This window comes from Drosophila virilis, unplaced genomic scaffold (assembly GCF_030788295.1).
Source record: "Drosophila virilis strain 15010-1051.87 unplaced genomic scaffold, Dvir_AGI_RSII-ME tig00001875, whole genome shotgun sequence".
NCBI lineage: Eukaryota > Metazoa > Arthropoda > Insecta > Diptera > Drosophilidae > Drosophila > Drosophila virilis.
In genome coordinates this window covers 175584-194065 of record NW_027212865.1, presented here as the reverse complement: position 1 = coordinate 194065, position 18482 = coordinate 175584, and the positions used below count along the sequence as shown (strand labels likewise).

Below are 18482 nucleotides of genomic sequence, written 5' to 3'. Positions count from 1 at the left end.
CAGCATTTGTTCTCTAAATATTCCAGACAGTCCTCAATTAACTGCAACGGAAAATTGTCCTTGATAATTCAATTGTTTAAGCAGCGATAATCAACACACATTCGGAGATCTCCTGTCTTCTTTTTTACCAGAACCAAAGGGGAAGCATACGGAGATTCACTAGGTCGAATAATCTTTTTATTTAAAAGGTCCTCTACAATTTCTGCTACTTTGTCCCTCTGATAATAAGACAGGCGCCGTGGTTTGCAGTAGACTGGTGTTGTGTCGGTTACTCTAATTAGTTCCTTACATTTATCTGCCCAAGATTTGCCAAACTTTTCACCCACGTTAATGGGATCATTCTCTTCGATTTCAATACTGGCACAATAGTTACTAAAACCATCTTGCTCTTTAAAGTATTGAAGACTACTCTTAACTTGGCTGCCTACTTCTTCATTTAGTAGTTGATTGCTTAAGTTGCTACTGATTTGATGATTACTTAATTGCTTATCACTAATAATTTGTTGGTAACTGGTGAACAACGATGCACAAGTCGAATAAGCGGTTTTATTCTTTATTGAATCAAGAGGTAAATGATATTCAGCATTAATAATTTTCTTATGAACTAATTTTACTTCAATGATTTCTAAAGTGTCTCTTCCTAATAATACTGGTAAAGGTAATATCTTATCGTCTACAATATTAAGTAAAATTATATAGGTTCTCATAAGAAAATTTATTCGGCATTTCAACTTTCCCCAAGTTGGGATAGGCCGTCCTCCTAATCCATGGTATTGACTGACTTCAGATTTTAGCTTTATATTTTTTGGTATTAATGCCTTATAAATAAAGCCTACGGGACTCCCCATATCGAATAAACAAAAAATACATGTGCCTCTTTCTTCACCAAATGGAACTCATAATTGTATTAATTGAACAGCTGCTAACTCGTTACTATTCATCTCACCCGTGTCCTCGTTGCCTTGCACTGCTGCAATTGTTGTTGTAGTACTGCGCTTAGTACTCCGCGCATACTGATGATCCATACTCCAGCACTTGAAGCACGCCCCATCTGGCCTCTTTGGCTGGCGGGCTGAGCTGAGCGCAATTGATGAATTGAGACGCTTTCTCCAAACTAGATACTGAGGGCACCCAATAGGGAAATTAATTCGCTCTTTGATTTTCCTGAAAGGTATTGTAAATTTTTGTGTGATCTTTTACGATTTCTTTAGCTTGAATATATGACAGTGGTTCTAATTTGATTACATTACTGCTTACATAAATCATTTGTGTAAGTTAAGTTTATTAAACGATGAAATAAATATAATTTTTAGGGAAGCAAGACTTCCTTTATTTGATGTTAATTTACAACTGAATAAACTTAAATCAATTCTAGCCCTAGTAACCTGTGGCTTAGCGGCAGCGGCGTTGGCAGCGGCGTCGCTGCTGATGTTGTTGGCTCATTGTGCAATTCTTTTTGGAATTTTCGGCGGTTGCCAGTCGGCGCGTGGAGGAAATGGTCAGCATTTTGCTGCACTTCTTATGAGGTGTTGCAATACTTCTTATTGGGACTGTATGAATTTATTTGTTGTTACCTCTTCCCCCTTTGATTTAAGCTTGGCCTCAAGCGATCATCAGAAGAAAGGTATGTTGTTGAACCTGAGGTTGTTGGCATCTGTATTTTGTATTTGGATATGTGCTGGATCTTTTTTGGGTCTCTCTTGTTCTTTGTTCAGTTGCAGTTTTATATTTTTCTTATTTTTCTTCATTACGTGCAATACACAGGTAAGAAGGATGGCAACTGTGAACAGAGTTATGAAACCGACTCTATTTGCTATATAGTGCGTCTGAAGTTTTTGCATGTTTTTATGTTGTTGATGTGCAATTCTTCTAATGCTTCCAGAGAAAGAATCTTTATTCTTTCGTTTTCTGTTGGGGTTATTTGTATTGTGAAATTTCCTGGGGTCATGACGGTGACCTTTAGGTTGCTGAACTCTTGTTTGTTGATCAATAGGGTTTCGTTCCAGAAGTTAAACATGTAGGTGCCTCTCAATCATTTTTTCTCTTCTTGCCGTCTAATAGTACCGTTGAAGTCGTTCACTAGTATAAGTCCATCGTCGATTTCCTCGATCTCCGGGATATGATCTGCATTGCTAAAGCCACAGAGCGCTTGCTCTCCACTAACTAACTTAGGTATACAATTATTAGTGTTCAAGGTTACAATTTTTGATTTGTTACAAATTTTAATATTATGGTATCATTTACAATTGTTGTATATGCCATAGATTGTTTTATTACAATGAAACAGTTCGTTAAATTCTAAATGTATTATGTTGTTGTTTTTCACTTCTGGCTTCATTATAGTATTTTTGCATTCTATTTCTTCTAAATTTGGAATTTTTACAATATAAAACAGAGTGTTTCCATTATGCAAAATGGATACATCTGCGAATTCTAGCATTTCTTTAATATTTAATGGTGGCATGTTGCTTTTATTAAAATTATAGTTTACTATCTCTATTTCTTTTTCGCCAAGTAGGAATGTATTTATTAAATTCAATTTCGCCCATTGTATGACGTAATTAATATTAATTATAGCATAAGAAAGGAATCTCTCATAAGTGATGAGATAGCTATTAGCTCACAAAATCAAATAAGTCTCATAACGCGCCTGCCCGAGCTCAAATTACCAACTTTTTCCGGTGGTTATACCGAATATTCGGACTTTATCGCGATGTTTGAGTCAGTTGTCGACAAGGATACCGAACTGTCTAAAATTGAAAGTGAAATTGTAGCATCTTCGTTCATGTTTGTCAGGACTAAAATGGGTGCAATTTTTGTAATGCGTCTGGTCGCGGGATCTAGACATGTAGTAAATTCGGAAATTTGTCTCCATCCCCTCGGCATAAGGAACTCAAGAAACTGGCCCTTTGTTATAACTGCCTAAAGAAGGGGCACCAACCTCGGTCTTGCAGTAGTACTCATTGTCGTACTTGTGGAGGAAAGCATCATACACTGTTGCATTTTGCCACTTCAAGAGAAGCTGACGCGCCGACACCATTATATACATCGGCTGATTTGGGCGCCGCCACTTCGACGCACTCTCACTCCACTACCTCTCTTGCTGCCCAAGGTCTTCAGTCTGGTGTTGTGCTCCTGGCCACTGCTGTGGTACTGGTAAAGAATAGTTCTGGTTCCTTCTGTCCCTGTAGTGCCTTATTAGACTCAGGCTCGCAGTTGCACATGGTCACATCCCGTTTCGCACAGAGACTTCAGTTAAGGAAAACCAGGTCGTCGACACTTGTCATGGGTCTCGTCATCGATACATCAAACTGGAAAATTCCGTCGAACATAAGGTTGGCTGAGCCTGCGTTCAACAAACCACAGCGGGTGAATCTCTTAATTGGAGCGAGACTTTTCTATGAGCTTTTGTCTGTTGGGCAAATTGTGCTTTTGCCAGGACTACCTCTTCTGCAAAAAACCTGTGTCCGGTGGATTTGAGAGACCGCGCAGTACCTCGTTGTTGGCTGCCGGCCGCACTCCTAATAGCGAAGCTAGTCAGTTGAACGTCAGTCTGGATGATTTAGATTGGCGGTTTTGGGAAATTGAAAGCTTAGAAGAGCCTACAGTAGAGGCCACCAAAGAAGAGGCGGAATGCGAGCAGCATTTTGCCAATAACTTCTCCCGTTTACCATCCGACGAGTGTGTGCGGTTGCCTCTGAAGCGGAGTGCAAAGTTTCTAGGAGAGTCTTATGGCCAGGCTCATCTTCGTTTTCTCAGTCTTGAGCAAAAATTGGGCCAGAATTCACATCTGAAGCAGCAGTATTCGGCATTCATCAAAGAGTTTCTGGATCTAAATCACATATCGCGAGTAAGTCCAGAGTTGAGTGGCTATTTTAAATACTTCCTCCCACAACATAGCGTCTTGAAAGAAGACAGCACCACAACCAAGTTGCGTGTTATGTTTGATGGTTCATCAACTACTGATTCTGGACATTCTCTTAATGATGTACTGATGGCGGGACCAATCATTCAACCTAAGTTGTATCACATTCTGATTCGCTTCCGCACATATCCTGTTGCTCTCACAGCTGATATTTGCAAAATGTTTCCTTGTGTCCGAGTGACTTTGCCTGATAGTTACTTCCAGTGTAACATATGGGACCGAATCAGCATCATTTCAGTCCGTGCGCGCCTTTAATGAGCGTGATGCTTTTACAATTGAATCGGATGCCATCAAGCAGGAGTTTTACGTTGACGATTTGATATCCAGAACCAACTCAGTTGCTGAAGCCAGAGAGAAAATTCGTCAGACGGCTGGGATATTGTCTCGTGGAAACCAAGAAGTACTCAATGGAATATCTTATGAAGATAGGGAACAGTACTTAAAGTCCGATGATGGAAGCGTTGACACCAAGGCCCTTGGTCTTGTATGGATCCAGCGATCGACCAGTTGCTATTTTCATTTTCTGTTCTAGATTGTACTGTTAAACCCTGCAGGCGATCAGTTCTGTCTATGGTTGCCCGGCTTAATGATCCGCTTGGGCTTTTGGGACCAGTCATAACTAAGGCAAACATATTTTTTCAACATCTTTGTAAGGACAAATTAACTTGGGATGAAAGCTTGCTGATTGCACGTGATACGACCTGGAGGGAGCTATGCAGCAGTTTTCGCAACATTCGCCATGTATCATTTCCCAGAGTAGTACTCTTCGAAGGAGCTGATGTTGAAATGGATTCTGCGATGCCAAAGTGGAGGCCTATGGAAGCTTCATCTACGTAGTGGCCAGGAGTCCACTAGCCACAAGTCGTATCCTTTGCTCCAAATCTCGAGTTGCGCCATTAAAAACATTGACTGTCACAAAACTGGAATTCTGTGTAGCGAAGCTGATGGCTAGACTGATGCATGAAGTCAAGCGCACAGGCATCTTTGTCAGTCAGTTTTATTGCTGGTGCGATTCGTCCGTTGTCCTATCCTGGATAAGAGATGACGTTTTCAAATTTAACGTTTTCGTGGTAAATCGTGTGGCTGCCATTCAAGAACTAACTGCCAGTATGGAGTGGCGATATGTTCCGACGGACCGAAATCCAGCTGACATTCTTTCTAGGGGCACAGTTCCCGACATCCTAGCCCAGTCGGAGCTCTGGTTTTATGGTTGTATTTATAAAATTGTATCTATAAAATGGTCGCCTAAATTGACCGGCGACCTGTCTGCCTGAAGCTCCAAGCACCATTGAATTGAGGAAAAGAGCACTTGTTCTTAAGTCTCCACATGCAGATTTAACTCTGGAATGCAAGCACGCCAACTCTTTGGTTCCATGCAGCGCACATTCGGCTATGTGTACAAATTTATGAAGCGTATAAAGCATCATGGACTCACTGTTGCAGACATTCATCACGGCACTCGCATTCTTCTTCGGGTTGTACAGAGAGCGAACTTGTGGAATGACATCAAGGAGATTTATTCTCATGGAAATGTGAAACAATCCAGCTCCGTTGCATCTCTTGCACCATTTCTGGATGAACGTGACCTCCTCCGCGTCGGTGGCTGGCTTAACAATTCGTCCCTGGACTATGATGCGCAACACCCCATTATACTGCCTCGGCGTCATGCAATCACCTTAGCTGTCATCGTTCAGTTTCATGAGAGGAATATACACCCTGGTCCCCGTACACTTCTACCCAAAATTCGACTTAAATATTGGCCGATTGGTTGAATAAGAACAGTCTCTAAAGCAGTGAGTTGATGTGTGAGGTGCTTCAGAGCAAGGCTTATTTTTGTCGAGCCTATGATGGCAAGTCGTCCAAGGGAACGTCTGGAAGTCGTTCAAGCCTTAACCGTTCCTGGATTCGATTATTGCGGACCCTTCTTCAATAAGTCGGCAGTTCGTACGAGGCCATCCATCAAGTGCTATGTCAGCGTCTTCATTTGTTTCACCAGCAAGGCAATGCATCTAGAGCTAGTCAAGGACCTATCGACTGTTACATTTTTGAGTGCCCTGAAGCGATTCATCGCCACTCGTGGCAAACCCAGTCATATTTGGTCCGACAACGCAACAAACTTCGTCGGATCGAAGAATGAGCTGGTGGATTTGAAACGTCTCTTGCTTAGCGATCCCCACATGGAAGCAGTTCGGCAGTTCTGCCTCGCCGATTACATCGGGTGGAAATTCATCCTCCCACGTTCTCCGCACTTTGGTGGACTATGGGAGGCGGCAGTGAAGTTGGCAAAGCACCACTTCTATCGCTCTGTCGCACGCTCTTTGCTTACTTTTTAAGAGCTTCGTACTCTTGTTTGCCAAATCACAGCTATTGTGTTGGATTCTGCAGCAGCCACATCAAATAAGCATAAGCAAACATTCATGTAAACATAAGAAGAGGTTGTAATTTTGGTCTAGTGGAATAGCTGTTTATTATAAACAAGGCTGGCAAGCCTTTCTTGCACTGATAAAAATTGCATATTCCTTTTCTGTCTGCTCTCTCAGTTCGTTGTTGATCGAGGCGAAGCGAAGAACCAATTCTGAGCCACAGCCAAATAACCTTATAATCTACTTAAATTTACCTAATAAACTGAATTATAACGTGTTGTTGTGACAGGCCAAAATTTACTTATTTCTTGGTTTGGGTTCTAAACAGTTGCTAAAAAACATTAGTAACTCAACACTACCGTAAAACTGCAACTTGAGCATCTTCTGTACAGTGGTTTTTATAGCCTGAACCCATTAAAAATGGGTATAAGGGTATATTGTATTTGTGCGAAGTCTAAATGTATGTAACAGGCAGAAGAAAGCATCTCCGACCCCATATAGTATTTATATTCTTGATCAGCATTAATAGCCGAGTCAATCTAGCCATGTCCGTCTGTCTGTCCGTCGGTCTGTCCGTCCGTCCGTCCGTATGTATAAACGCAAGGATCTCAGAAACTATAAGAGCTAGAGACTTGAAATTTCAGATGTTGGTGCTCCTATTTCCCGCGCAGATCGAGTATGTTTCCAATAATCGATATCTTACTCCGTCTCCCAGCAATCGATATCGATACCCTGTTTTTTGGGCAATTTTGGTAAATAAGAGCTAGAGTCACCGAACTTCTAAAATAGAATATATATGCATTTGGTGTTGGAAGAGAGTTCAGGGTATCCCCTAGTCGGGAGCTGCCGCATAGAAACTCTTACTTGTTTAAATTTATTCGGTGGAATAAGAGGGATCAGGGTATTCCCTAGTCGGGAGCTCCCGACTAAAACCTCTTTCTTGTTTTAAATTATGGATTGAGCTAAGATGGAAATTTGAAAAAAGCCAAAACTACCGAAGGAAGAAAATATTAGGTCAACCCTTAAATCGCGAAAGTAAGTTACTTGAAAACAAAGTTTTGTTAACTGTGATTTATATGGACCCACGTATTAGTTTAGTCATAAACGACCAACAAAAAATGTTGGAAAAAAAAAATTAAAAAATATATAAAACAAGTTGGGTATACGTGTCCCTGAAGTGAAAGTCCCGTCAATTGTCCTCAAGTAATTTATGTTATATAGTATCAGTCAATATTTTGTATTTTAGAATAAATGTTTTAAACAAGTAAAGTTGTAATTGTTTAAAACCAATTTAATCATAATAACGAATGCATATTTATTTTATAGATCCATGGTACAAAACAGAATGAGGCTACATTTTCTGAAGCACTACCTGTTTTAGTTATGGCAGAGCAATCATCCTCCACTTGTACGAGTGCTACAGAAGAAACATCGCTATTTCTGAATAATTTCGGACAGTAGCCCAACCCCAAGAAGAGCCAATGTCTCAAAAATTGGCGGGAATATATTTAGAAATTGAAAATTTCGATATGGCTCATGGTCGTTTACCACTTGATGCAAATGTACTCGATTTTTACCAACATATGTTATTAAAATCACCTTTCATGAGTGCACTTTCGCTGGCCATACCGGCAACTCAGGTATCAGTCCAAGAGCATTCTCGGCTCTGTCCTTTATTTTAAGTGAAAAAGGTAGTATGCTTAGCGCTCAAAATATAAATTCATTGTTAGTAGCTAAGCCGCAGCTTTCATTGATATTGTCTCACGACAACAACAAGAAAAGACACTTTTCACTTCCACTTTTTTCGTTTTGCTCTTCAACACACACTTATTTTCTGTGCGATCGGCCGAATGTGTTCTTTTTAGATGTTACTGTTAGACAGAACAGTGTATATTGCTTAAGTAAAAGCACGAATAGAGTACACAAGCGCAAAGAAAACAAGAAAGAAGGGCTATCTTCGGCACGCCATAGATCTAATACCCTTGCAGACCCAACCTTTTCATAATGCTCATAGTGCTAAGAAGTACCGGGAAATGCCGAGTTTGGTCACGATATCTTGGAAAACAAAATGTTTTTTCATACAAAAACTTAATTTTCGACCGATCGTTCCTATGGCAGCTATATGATATAGTGGTCCGATCCAGCTGGTTTGCATATATGTGCTGCGTGCAACAAAAAGAGAGAGTTCTGCAAAGTTTCATTAAGATAGCTTTAAAACTGAGGGACTAGTTCGCATAGAAAGAGACAGACGGACAGACGGACATGGCTATATCGACTCGGCTGTTGATGCTGATTAAGAATATATATACTTTATGGGGTCGGAGATGTCTCCATCTATGCATTACACATTTCATGACAAAATTATAATACCCTCAGCAAGGGTATAAAAAGTACGCCTGAGGACAGGCTAATTTCTTAGGTATGTGACATATGTACCACACCCACAACATATACTATAAGTACACATACACTCATACGGCATATATAACATATATCTACAGCACCTAATGCCAACTCCTTACACATAAGCCCTAGCAACTAATGGCACAAAATATGTTACTCGATCTGCGCGGGAACTAGGAGCACCTTCATCTCAAATTTCACGTTTCTAGCTTTTATAGGTTCTGAGATCCTTGCGTTCATACATACGCACGGACGGACGGACGGACAGACAGACGGACATGGCTAGCTCGACTCGGCTATTGGTGCTGATCAAGATATAGTGGTCCGATCTTAATAGGATTTTGCCCATATATGAGGAGTGAAGTAAAACTAATAAATGCCGAGTTTGGTCAAGATATCTTGAAAAACAAAATGTTTTTTCATACAAAAACTTAATTTTCGAACGATCGTTCCTATGGCAGCTATATGATATAGTGGTCCGATCTTAATAGGATTTTGCATACATATGAGGAGCAAAGTAAAACTAATAAATGCCGAGTTTGGTCAAGATATCTTAATAAACAAACTGTTTTTTCATACAACTTAATTTTCGACCGATCGTTCCTATGGCAGCTATATGATATAGTGGTCCGATCTTAATAAGATTTTGCACATATATGAGGAGTGAAGTAAAACTAATAAATGCCGAGTTTGGTCAAGATATCTTGAAAAACAAAATGTTTTTTCATACAAAAACTTAATTTTCGACCGATCGTTCCTATGGTAGCTATATGATATAGTGGTCCGATCCAGCTGGTTTTCACATATGTGCAGAACAGAAAGAGGGACTTCTGCAAAATTTCATTAAGATAGCTTTAAAACTGAGAGACTAATTCGCATTGAAACAGACAGACGGACAGACGGACATGGCTCTATCGACTCGGCTGTTGATGCTGATCAAGAATATAAGAATATACTTTATGGGGTCGGAGATGTCTCCTCTTTTGCGTTGCACATTTTCCGACTAAATAATAATACCCTCTGCAAGGGTATAATGAGGAGGTAGTGGCTCTGTTAACTGGTGAGCGCAGGAGCCGGACAGTATTCACCCGAAGACTGCTGTTTTGGGCCAATTGTGCCGCCATGGCTTGGCAGGACACCTTGGAAATTCAATTCGGGATAGATGTCCGAGACCAACATCAAATTTTAGATTTCCGGCTGGAACCAGCCATTGCCGAGTTTGGTCAAGATATCTTGAAAAACAAAATGTTTTTTCATACAAAAACTTAATTTTCGACCGATCGTTCCTATGGTAGCTATTTGATATAATGGTCCGATCTTAATAGGACTTTGCATATATATGAGGAACATAGTAAAACTAATAAATGCCGAGTTTTGTCAGGATATCTTGATAAGCCAAATGTTTTTTCATACAAAAACTTAATTTTCGACCGATCGTTCCTATGGCAGCTATATAATATAGTGGTCCGATCTTAATAGTATTTAGCATATATATGAGGAGCATAGTAAAACTAATAAATGCCGAGTTTGGTCAAGATATCTTGAAAAACAAAATGTTTTTTCATACAAAAACTTAATTTTCGAACGATCATTCCTATGGCAGTTATATGATTTAGTGGTCCGATATTTATTATTAATAGGATTTTGCACATATATGAGGAGTAAAGTAAAACTAATAAATGCCGAGTTTGGTCAAGATATCTAGAAATACAAAATTTGTTTTTCATAGCAGCTATATGATATAGTGGTCCGATCTTAATAGAATTTTGCATATATATGAAGAGTAAAGTGAAACTAATAAATGCCGAGGTTGGTCAAGATATCTTGATAAACAAAATGTTTTTTCATACAAAAACTTAATTTTCGACCGATCGTTCCTATGGCAGCTATATGATATATCGGTCCGATATTAATAGGATTTTGCATATATATGAGGAGCATAGTAAAACTAATAAATGCCGAGTTTGGTCAAGATATCTTGATAAACAAAATGTTTTTTCATACAACTTAATTTTCGACCGATCATTCCTATGGCAATTATATGATATATCGGTCCGATATTAATAGGATTTTGCACATATATGAGGAGTAAGATAAAACTAATAAATGCCGAGTTTGGTCAAGATATCTTGAAAAACAGAATGTTTTTCATACAAAAACTAAACTAAACGATCGTTCCTAAGGCAGCTATATGATATAGTCGTCCGATCCAGCTGGTTTGCACATATGTGCTGCGTGCAACAGAAAGAGGGAGTTCTGCAAAGTTCCATTAAGATAGATTTAAAACTGAGGGACTAGTTCGCATAGAAACAGACAGACGGACAGACGGACATGGCAATATCGACTCGGCTGTTGATGCTGATTAAGAATATATATACTTTATGGGGTCGAAGATGTCTCCTTCTATGCGTTACATATATCACGGCAAAATTATAATACCCTCAGCAAGGGTATAAAAAGTACGCCTGAGGACAGGATAATTTATTAGGTTTGTGACATATGTACCACACCCACAACATAAACTATAAGGACACATTGACTCATGTATCCTAATACAGCATATATAACATGTCTACAGCGCCTAATGGCAACCCCTTACACATAAGCCCTAGCAACTAAGCGCACCACATATGTAACTGATACACCCAAAATTGTAACCCAAAGGTCCAAATTGCTAACGCAGCACAAATTCAGGCTCATGTATATTCTAGAAACTCATCAAGAGAATGAGAGCATTGTTTGAAGAGAGCGAGCTCATGATCTTGATCCCTCAGCCGAGGGCTGAGAAGTGGAGTCTTACTGAGGACGTTAAACCATCAAGTTGCATCACGTATCTAAGAAGCACAGGGAAAATAGTTAATACAGAGTTTGGTCAAGATATCTTTGTTTATCATAATAGATAGATAGGTTTTTAATCAAAAAATAGCTATATGATATAATGTACCGATCTTAATAAGATTTTGCAGTTATATGAAGAGCATGGTACAACTAACAAATGCCGAGTTTGGGAAGTGAGTATACAGACCCAACTATAGTTCTCTCTCTATGTTCACAACAACTACTCTTCCGGGCGCTGCCTCCTACCACCTATTCTACCGGGCCGTAACCTCACACCAACTGTACTACCGGGCCGTGGCCACGCACCAACCTCACTGCCGAGATGTAACCTCGCACCACTCGCACTGTCGGGCCGAGGCCACGCACCAACTACGATATCGGACTGCAGCCTCACACCACATGCTAATACTATAGGTTAGGCTTAATATAATTTCCCCTGTAACACAAATATGACCACCCGAGAATGCAAATACCAGCAGTTTCATTCATCGTTTCCATCCATCTCTTTGAAAAGAATCTTATATCATTCCTATCCACAAGAAAAATGGAGTCTGATATAAAAAACTACAGGGGCACTGCAAACTGTCCTCTATTCCAAAATTATTTGAAAATATAATCACTTCGAATTTGCAGCATCTCTGCAAATCAGCTGTTTCCCCTGTTCAACATGGATTCGTAAAGAATCGGTCAACTACGGCCAATCTGCTTGAGTTTACTTCCTTGGTAAATGATGCTTTCCTTTCGAAAATGCAAACTGATGTCATTTACACTGACTTCAGTAAGGTGTTTGACTCTGAGTACCATAACATTTTACTTTTTAAATTTGACCGCATATGTTTGCCTCCGTCTCTTCTGATTTGGATTAATTCTTATTTGAAAGGTAGGACCCAAAGAGTAATGCTGAGGCTGACTACCTCTAAACAGGTTCACGTTCCTTCTGTGTGTTCCTCAAGGTAGTCATCTTGGACCTTTACTCTTCACATTTTTTATAAATGATCTCCCCTCTGTTATATCAATTGCCCGAGGACTCATGTATGCGGACGATGTGAAACTTCACTAATCCTCTACATCATTCTCTTCTACAAAACGATTTGAACGCTATGCACCTTTGGTGTTCGGCCAATCAATTGCATCTGAATTGTTCAAAGTGTATGTTTACGACATTTAATCGTACGACACCTTATCTTTTCAGTTATACAATCGATAATACTCCTTTGCAACGTATACTAACAGTTAAGGATCCAATAAGGCAGAAGGCAGAAGGTGTACTTGGATTAATTAAACGATGGTCTAAAGAGGTTAATGAACCTTTTATAATGAAACTTCTGTACATCTCTCTTGTTCGCCCTATCTTTAAATACTGCTCTTGCATCTAGTCTCCGCAGCATAACAATAGCCAGAATCGAATTGAGTCTGTTCAGAAGCAATTTCTTCTTTTTGCCTTACGAGGTTTAAATTGGGACCCTAATAGGATGCATCACATTTTCACTACCGATCTCTCTCTACCACTATTAGTTCCTTCCAGGATACCTTCGGGAAGTCACTTACTAATCCCAGCTATGAGCAGGGGTATAGCTTGACGGACAGGCTGTAAATTTTCCCCCACCGGGTCGATGAATTCTTATTTTTTCCTATATATTGTATTTATATAACAATGATATTACTTTAATTATAACAAATGATATTATTTTAATTTTACTAAAGAACAATTTTATTCCTACTTACACCCGTCTGCTTAGATGTAGGCTCGAATAGCATCACTGACAAGATTGACTTTGAAAAGGGGCACACAGCTGGCCGGACTGGTCAGTGATGCTGTTTAGAACATTGTTATCTTTAACTAGGCTTTTAGCATATAATAACATCTATTTTAATCTATTAAATAATGGGGAAGACAGTCGTTTTGTCAACCATTTATAATAAATAAATCAATAAATAAATAAATTAAAAAATAAATAAATAAATAAATAAACATTCACTTAATTAACTTGTTAATTAACTACCCTGCCCTGCCGAACTGTATTGAAGCCCTACTGCTCGGCTGCACTCTGCACTTTGACACTCACACTTCTCTTCGCTGCACGTCTACTCAGCCTGGAAGTCATTCTAAAAGTGCCGGCACGCTCGCTAGCGAGCTATACGTACGCCTCGGCGCTTTCCGTCTTCGCCGCTGAATGGATGTCGCGCTCCTGAAGGCGGTGTTGTTCTATTGCTGCGACGCCCGCCGTTTAAATTCAAACATAAGTCAAACAGGGCTCCTTGATATCTTCAATACATCGGTAACGGTACCGGTTCCTATTACTAATACTAGATTTATGTTATTCCCTGCCCTAGCAGTGCAGCTCACAATATGTGGAACCTACTCTATCTATTGTGAGCCTAATCTACGGGTTTTCAGCTAGGTCTGCTGCGCGCGCTCTTCGCGGCTCCTTACCATGCATTTTCCCAATGCAGCGGGACTGAATACGGTCGAATCGGTCACACTTGTATTATGCCAGCGCTATCTCGGGCAAAAGCTCGTCCCACGAACTCTTTTTGGTCGTCTCAATAGAATTTTCTTGCTGACAATACGGTGTACTGGACACCCAAGGACTCCAGAAAAGCCTTTAAACTACGGCTTGTAAATTGTACTCCGTTGCCGCACACAAACTTCCTGGGTACACCGAACCTACTTAGAATCCTCTCTCGGAATGAGGTCTGCAGGTGTGCAGCCGTGGCCTTCCTAAGACGGACCAATTCCACCCACTTTAAAAGGGCATCATGGAACACCAATAGCATTGTGTTATGTTACGAGCGTGAAAGGGGCCTGACGAAGTCGGCGCAGAATACTGCCATTAGCCCTGCCACCTGCGTCGACAGCATCCGTCCAGCCGGTATGAGTTGCTCGCTTTTGAATTTTTGACAGACCTCGAAGCACTTCATTACTTGGCGGCGTAACGGAACAAACCTGGCCAGTAGTATGTGCCAATCTTGACACGGCTTTCCTCACGCATCATGGCATTCCCGCAATACAATCTATCGCTGATCATTAGGCACTCATTATTTCCAAGAAATGAAGTCCTCGTCATCCGTTAGGTGACCCAAATGCCTATACAGTTCCCGATCTTTTCTATGTAGTCCGGGAACTTGGCCGGCTCCTCGGCGATTCTAGCACACATACTCGCGACCCACTTGCAGGGTGACTCGGCTACTACTGATTGTTGGTAGGTCTCTAGAGGATGTGTTGATAGTGCGTCGTTCGTGGACGTCGAATTGGAGCTGTTGTAGTTCCAGTGCCCATCGCGCGAGTCTTCCTAAAGGGCTCTCGATGGAGTTGAGTCACTTTAGTGCCAGATGATCCGTTATCGAGTCGAAGCGATACCCCTCTAGGTAGCAACGCACCTTCCGGGTTGACCTTACGATTGCTAAACACTCCTTCTTGGTAGCGGAATAGTTCATTTTCGCTATCAGTAAATTCCGGCTCGCGTACGCTATCAATCGCTCCTGCCCTCAATTGTTTGCGTCAGCACTGTGACGAGGCCATATTCGCTCGCGTCAGTCTGCAAGACGAATTTGGCGGAACAGTCCGGACAAGCCAACACAGGAGCACTCGTCAAGCTATCCTTCAATTGACGCAATGGATCCTCCTGTTCTTGTTCCTATGCCCATTTTCGAACCTTCTTTAAGGTGACGCCATCCCAAGGCATTGACGCAACTCCTTACAATTTGTTGGGGCCCTCAGGTTACGGATCTTCTTCAACTTCTCTGGATCGGTACGTATTCCATCCCCGCTAATGACATGCCCAAGGTAGATCAACTTTGCCCGGATGACGCTGCTCTTCAACCCAAATGGCATCACCCGCCATTGGAACAGACCTATTCCAGGGACTGTGAGTGCCGTGGATTCCCGACTATCGGCTGCCATTGGTATCGGCCAGTACCAGTGCTTCAAATCCAGAGTTTAGATAAGCCGGGGGAGACGCAACCGCTCAAGGATGTAGTGTGTCGGCGCTGACCCGATCCTGGCCTGGGCGGCGCAGTTGCCTGTTTCAGGCATCCGTGCGCCGAAAACAATCCTGGCTACTTCTGCAAAACAAATCAGGTACGTTAGGACATTCTCTAGTGAAGTGCCCCTCCCGTGCGCACGCTGGTTGCGGATCATACCCGGTTTCGGCCACTTTTGGTTGGCCACTACCGCAGGGCCGTTGCCGGCGGGGCAGGGACCCCCTGTCCACAGCGGCAACTCCGAATCCCAACTGCACTACCGGGCCGTTGCCAAGCACCAAACTCACTGCCGAGATGTAGCCTCGCACCACTCGCACTATCGGGCCGCGGTCACGCACCAACTACGATATCGATAGGGTTAATATCGGATATTCCCGATATTAGCACAAATACGACCACCCGAGAATACAAAGACAAACAATTTCCTTCATAGTTTTCCTTATTTTCACTTTATTCACCTGTTCATTAACTACTACCCTACACTGTGTTTCCTGAACTAAAGCCCTGCCGCACTGTCTTGGCGCCCTAGCGCTCCGCTGCACTCTTTGCACTTCCTCACTCATACTTTTCTTCGATGTCGTCTACTCAGCCTGGTAGTCTCTCCTAAAGTGCCGGCAATCTCGGTAGCGATGCATTCGCCTCGGCCGCTCAACTTCGCCGCGAGCTTTCGCAAATTCGTATCGGAGCTGTCGCTCTTCGCCGCCGAAGGGAAGTTGCGCTCCCGACGGCGATATTGATCAACAGATAAGCAACGCACGGTTGATGCGACAGCCGGCTCCTTGCCTTAACTGTTCTTATAACTAAGATTATATACTGTACAATGCGCTATACCCTATAATTATAATTATGAACTGTGGGGTGGCTACCTTAGAGGACGCATCACAGTTTTTCTATTCAAAGATAGATAGATAAAGATAGCATTAAGACTGAGGGACTAGTACGCATAGAAACAGACAGACGGACATAGCTAAATCGAGTCGGCTGTTGATGCTGATCAAGAATGAATGCACTTTATGGGGTCGAAGATGTCTCCTTCTAGGCCTTACACATTTCACGACAAAATTATAATACCCTCTGAAGGGTATAATGAAAATATAAAGAATTTTATTTGAAAATGTTTTCTTTTGAAACTAGCCTTATGACTAGCTTTGGGATATAGATTAAATATAAAATTGCATAAAAAATAATATTATCGATTGCTCTTAAAATATATAGAACACTCATCTTTTTAAACATTATATATTTATTAAAGCAGCTCAATGTTTTAATACGCTACTAATTCTACTTCAACTTGATGAGAATTCAAGCGCAATAATGTGTAGACATTTTATGCTTCAATATGATGAAAATGTCTCAACATAAAGGTGTACTTATTAGAGTAGGTATGAACTTTGTCATCTGAAAATTACCTGTTACCGAAACTGTAAGGATAATGGCAAATGAGGAGAGGTTTGCTCAGCTAAAATTTGTAAAGAATGCTTAAGATCTGAAAATTCGATTGATTACATTTAAAAAATTATTCCCAGAACTCCTTTAATGAAAATAAAATAAACAAGGATATAATTCTGTAAAATATAATTATATATGTCGGCGGCAGGGGTATGTCTGTCGGCGGCAAAGGTATGTCATCCATGTTGATACTTCTGATGATTGACGCGGCTGCACAGCGGTTCAAATACCCAAGCTCAACTGACCATGTCAGCCTACGCACTCATGTCGTAAACTCACTCATGTCCTAAACTCACTCAATTCGAGTGTATGTTGCCATCTCTGTCTTACTCAAGACTCCCGAATCCCCGAATTCCCAGAATGCCACTGAGGAATGTACCCGCGTACAATTACTAGGAATCACACTGCGACACGGCCTTCCTGACCTATCACACTGCGACACGGCCTTCAAGACCTATCACACGTCCTTGTGTGCTACATCCACCACCCATGTCCAAGTCACATACCAGACTCTTTTAATTATGATATCTCTTGTTTTTAACAACATTATTTTCTCTTACAATTTACAAACTTACAGAGCCGCTTACACAAACATTAACTGACAATTTTTCTTATCTAGGAAACACAATTGCCTATTGTTTACAAACATAATAGTTTTTCAACTTCATGATCTTATTCATATCATTTAATTCTAATCAGAATTTTCCAATAATTCAGATTTTACATAACTTAGATTTGTCTCTCAGTTTCTCAATTTAATTTGGTGTGCACACTTACACCCAATCACCTTGACTCGCGCCATAACACTTCTCATCCCTGTGAGACAGCTGTTATGGTGCGGTCCTCAATTCCCCTCTTGGGACACAGACGCACGCTTACTAACGCCGTCGATTGGTTCGTTCTTCTCCTGGGATCCCCATCACTTAGGCCATCGAATTCTTCGTTTAATTCGTTAATTATTTGTCTGCTTAGTAGCGCTCTTAGCCACTCGTGTGAATATTTATACGTTCGCTTATTAACCAATGATTTTAGTTCATATCGATCGCCGTCTAAGACTTTGATCACCTCAAATGGACCTTTAAATTTAGGGTCGAGCTTTGTCTTCGTTTTTCAGTAAAACATGATAACCTACGTTATGCTTCATAATCTTTGCCTTATTTTTGTCAAATCTTTGTTATTATTCATTATTTTCCATGTTTTCCTTGGCTTGAATTCTAATCTGTTCTCTATCTACATCATTGTCTTCTTCGTTTATTGACAATAAACCAAAAGGCCTAGCTTCTTTTCCTATTTATAGCTCTAAAGCGCTAAACTTGGTGACTCGATTTGCAGTACAATTCATGGCCAGTTGTACTTCAGCCAATGCATCCTGCTCGTTTTAACTGCCGTCAGCATTGTCTTAAGTGTGCTCATCACGCGTTCAACCTGTCCATTTGCCCTACTAGCTCCGGTAGCGATGAAATGCAGTTGAACCTTTTGAGCGGAACAGAAATTGCGAAAGCCTGAGCTAGCAAAACAGC

The 18482-nt window shown here is 41.0% G+C and overlaps 1 protein-coding gene across 1 annotated transcript; it reads left to right on the top strand.

Moving 5' to 3' along the window:
- The first annotated feature begins 5772 nt into the window (after nt 1–5772).
- Nucleotides 5773–6258, top strand: LOC138911668 (uncharacterized). The gene has a single exon (XM_070211045.1). It carries the CDS (start codon nt 5773–5775, stop codon nt 6256–6258), a length of 486 nt encoding a protein of 161 aa, XP_070067146.1.
- Nucleotides 6259–18482: the final 12224 nt, after the last annotated feature.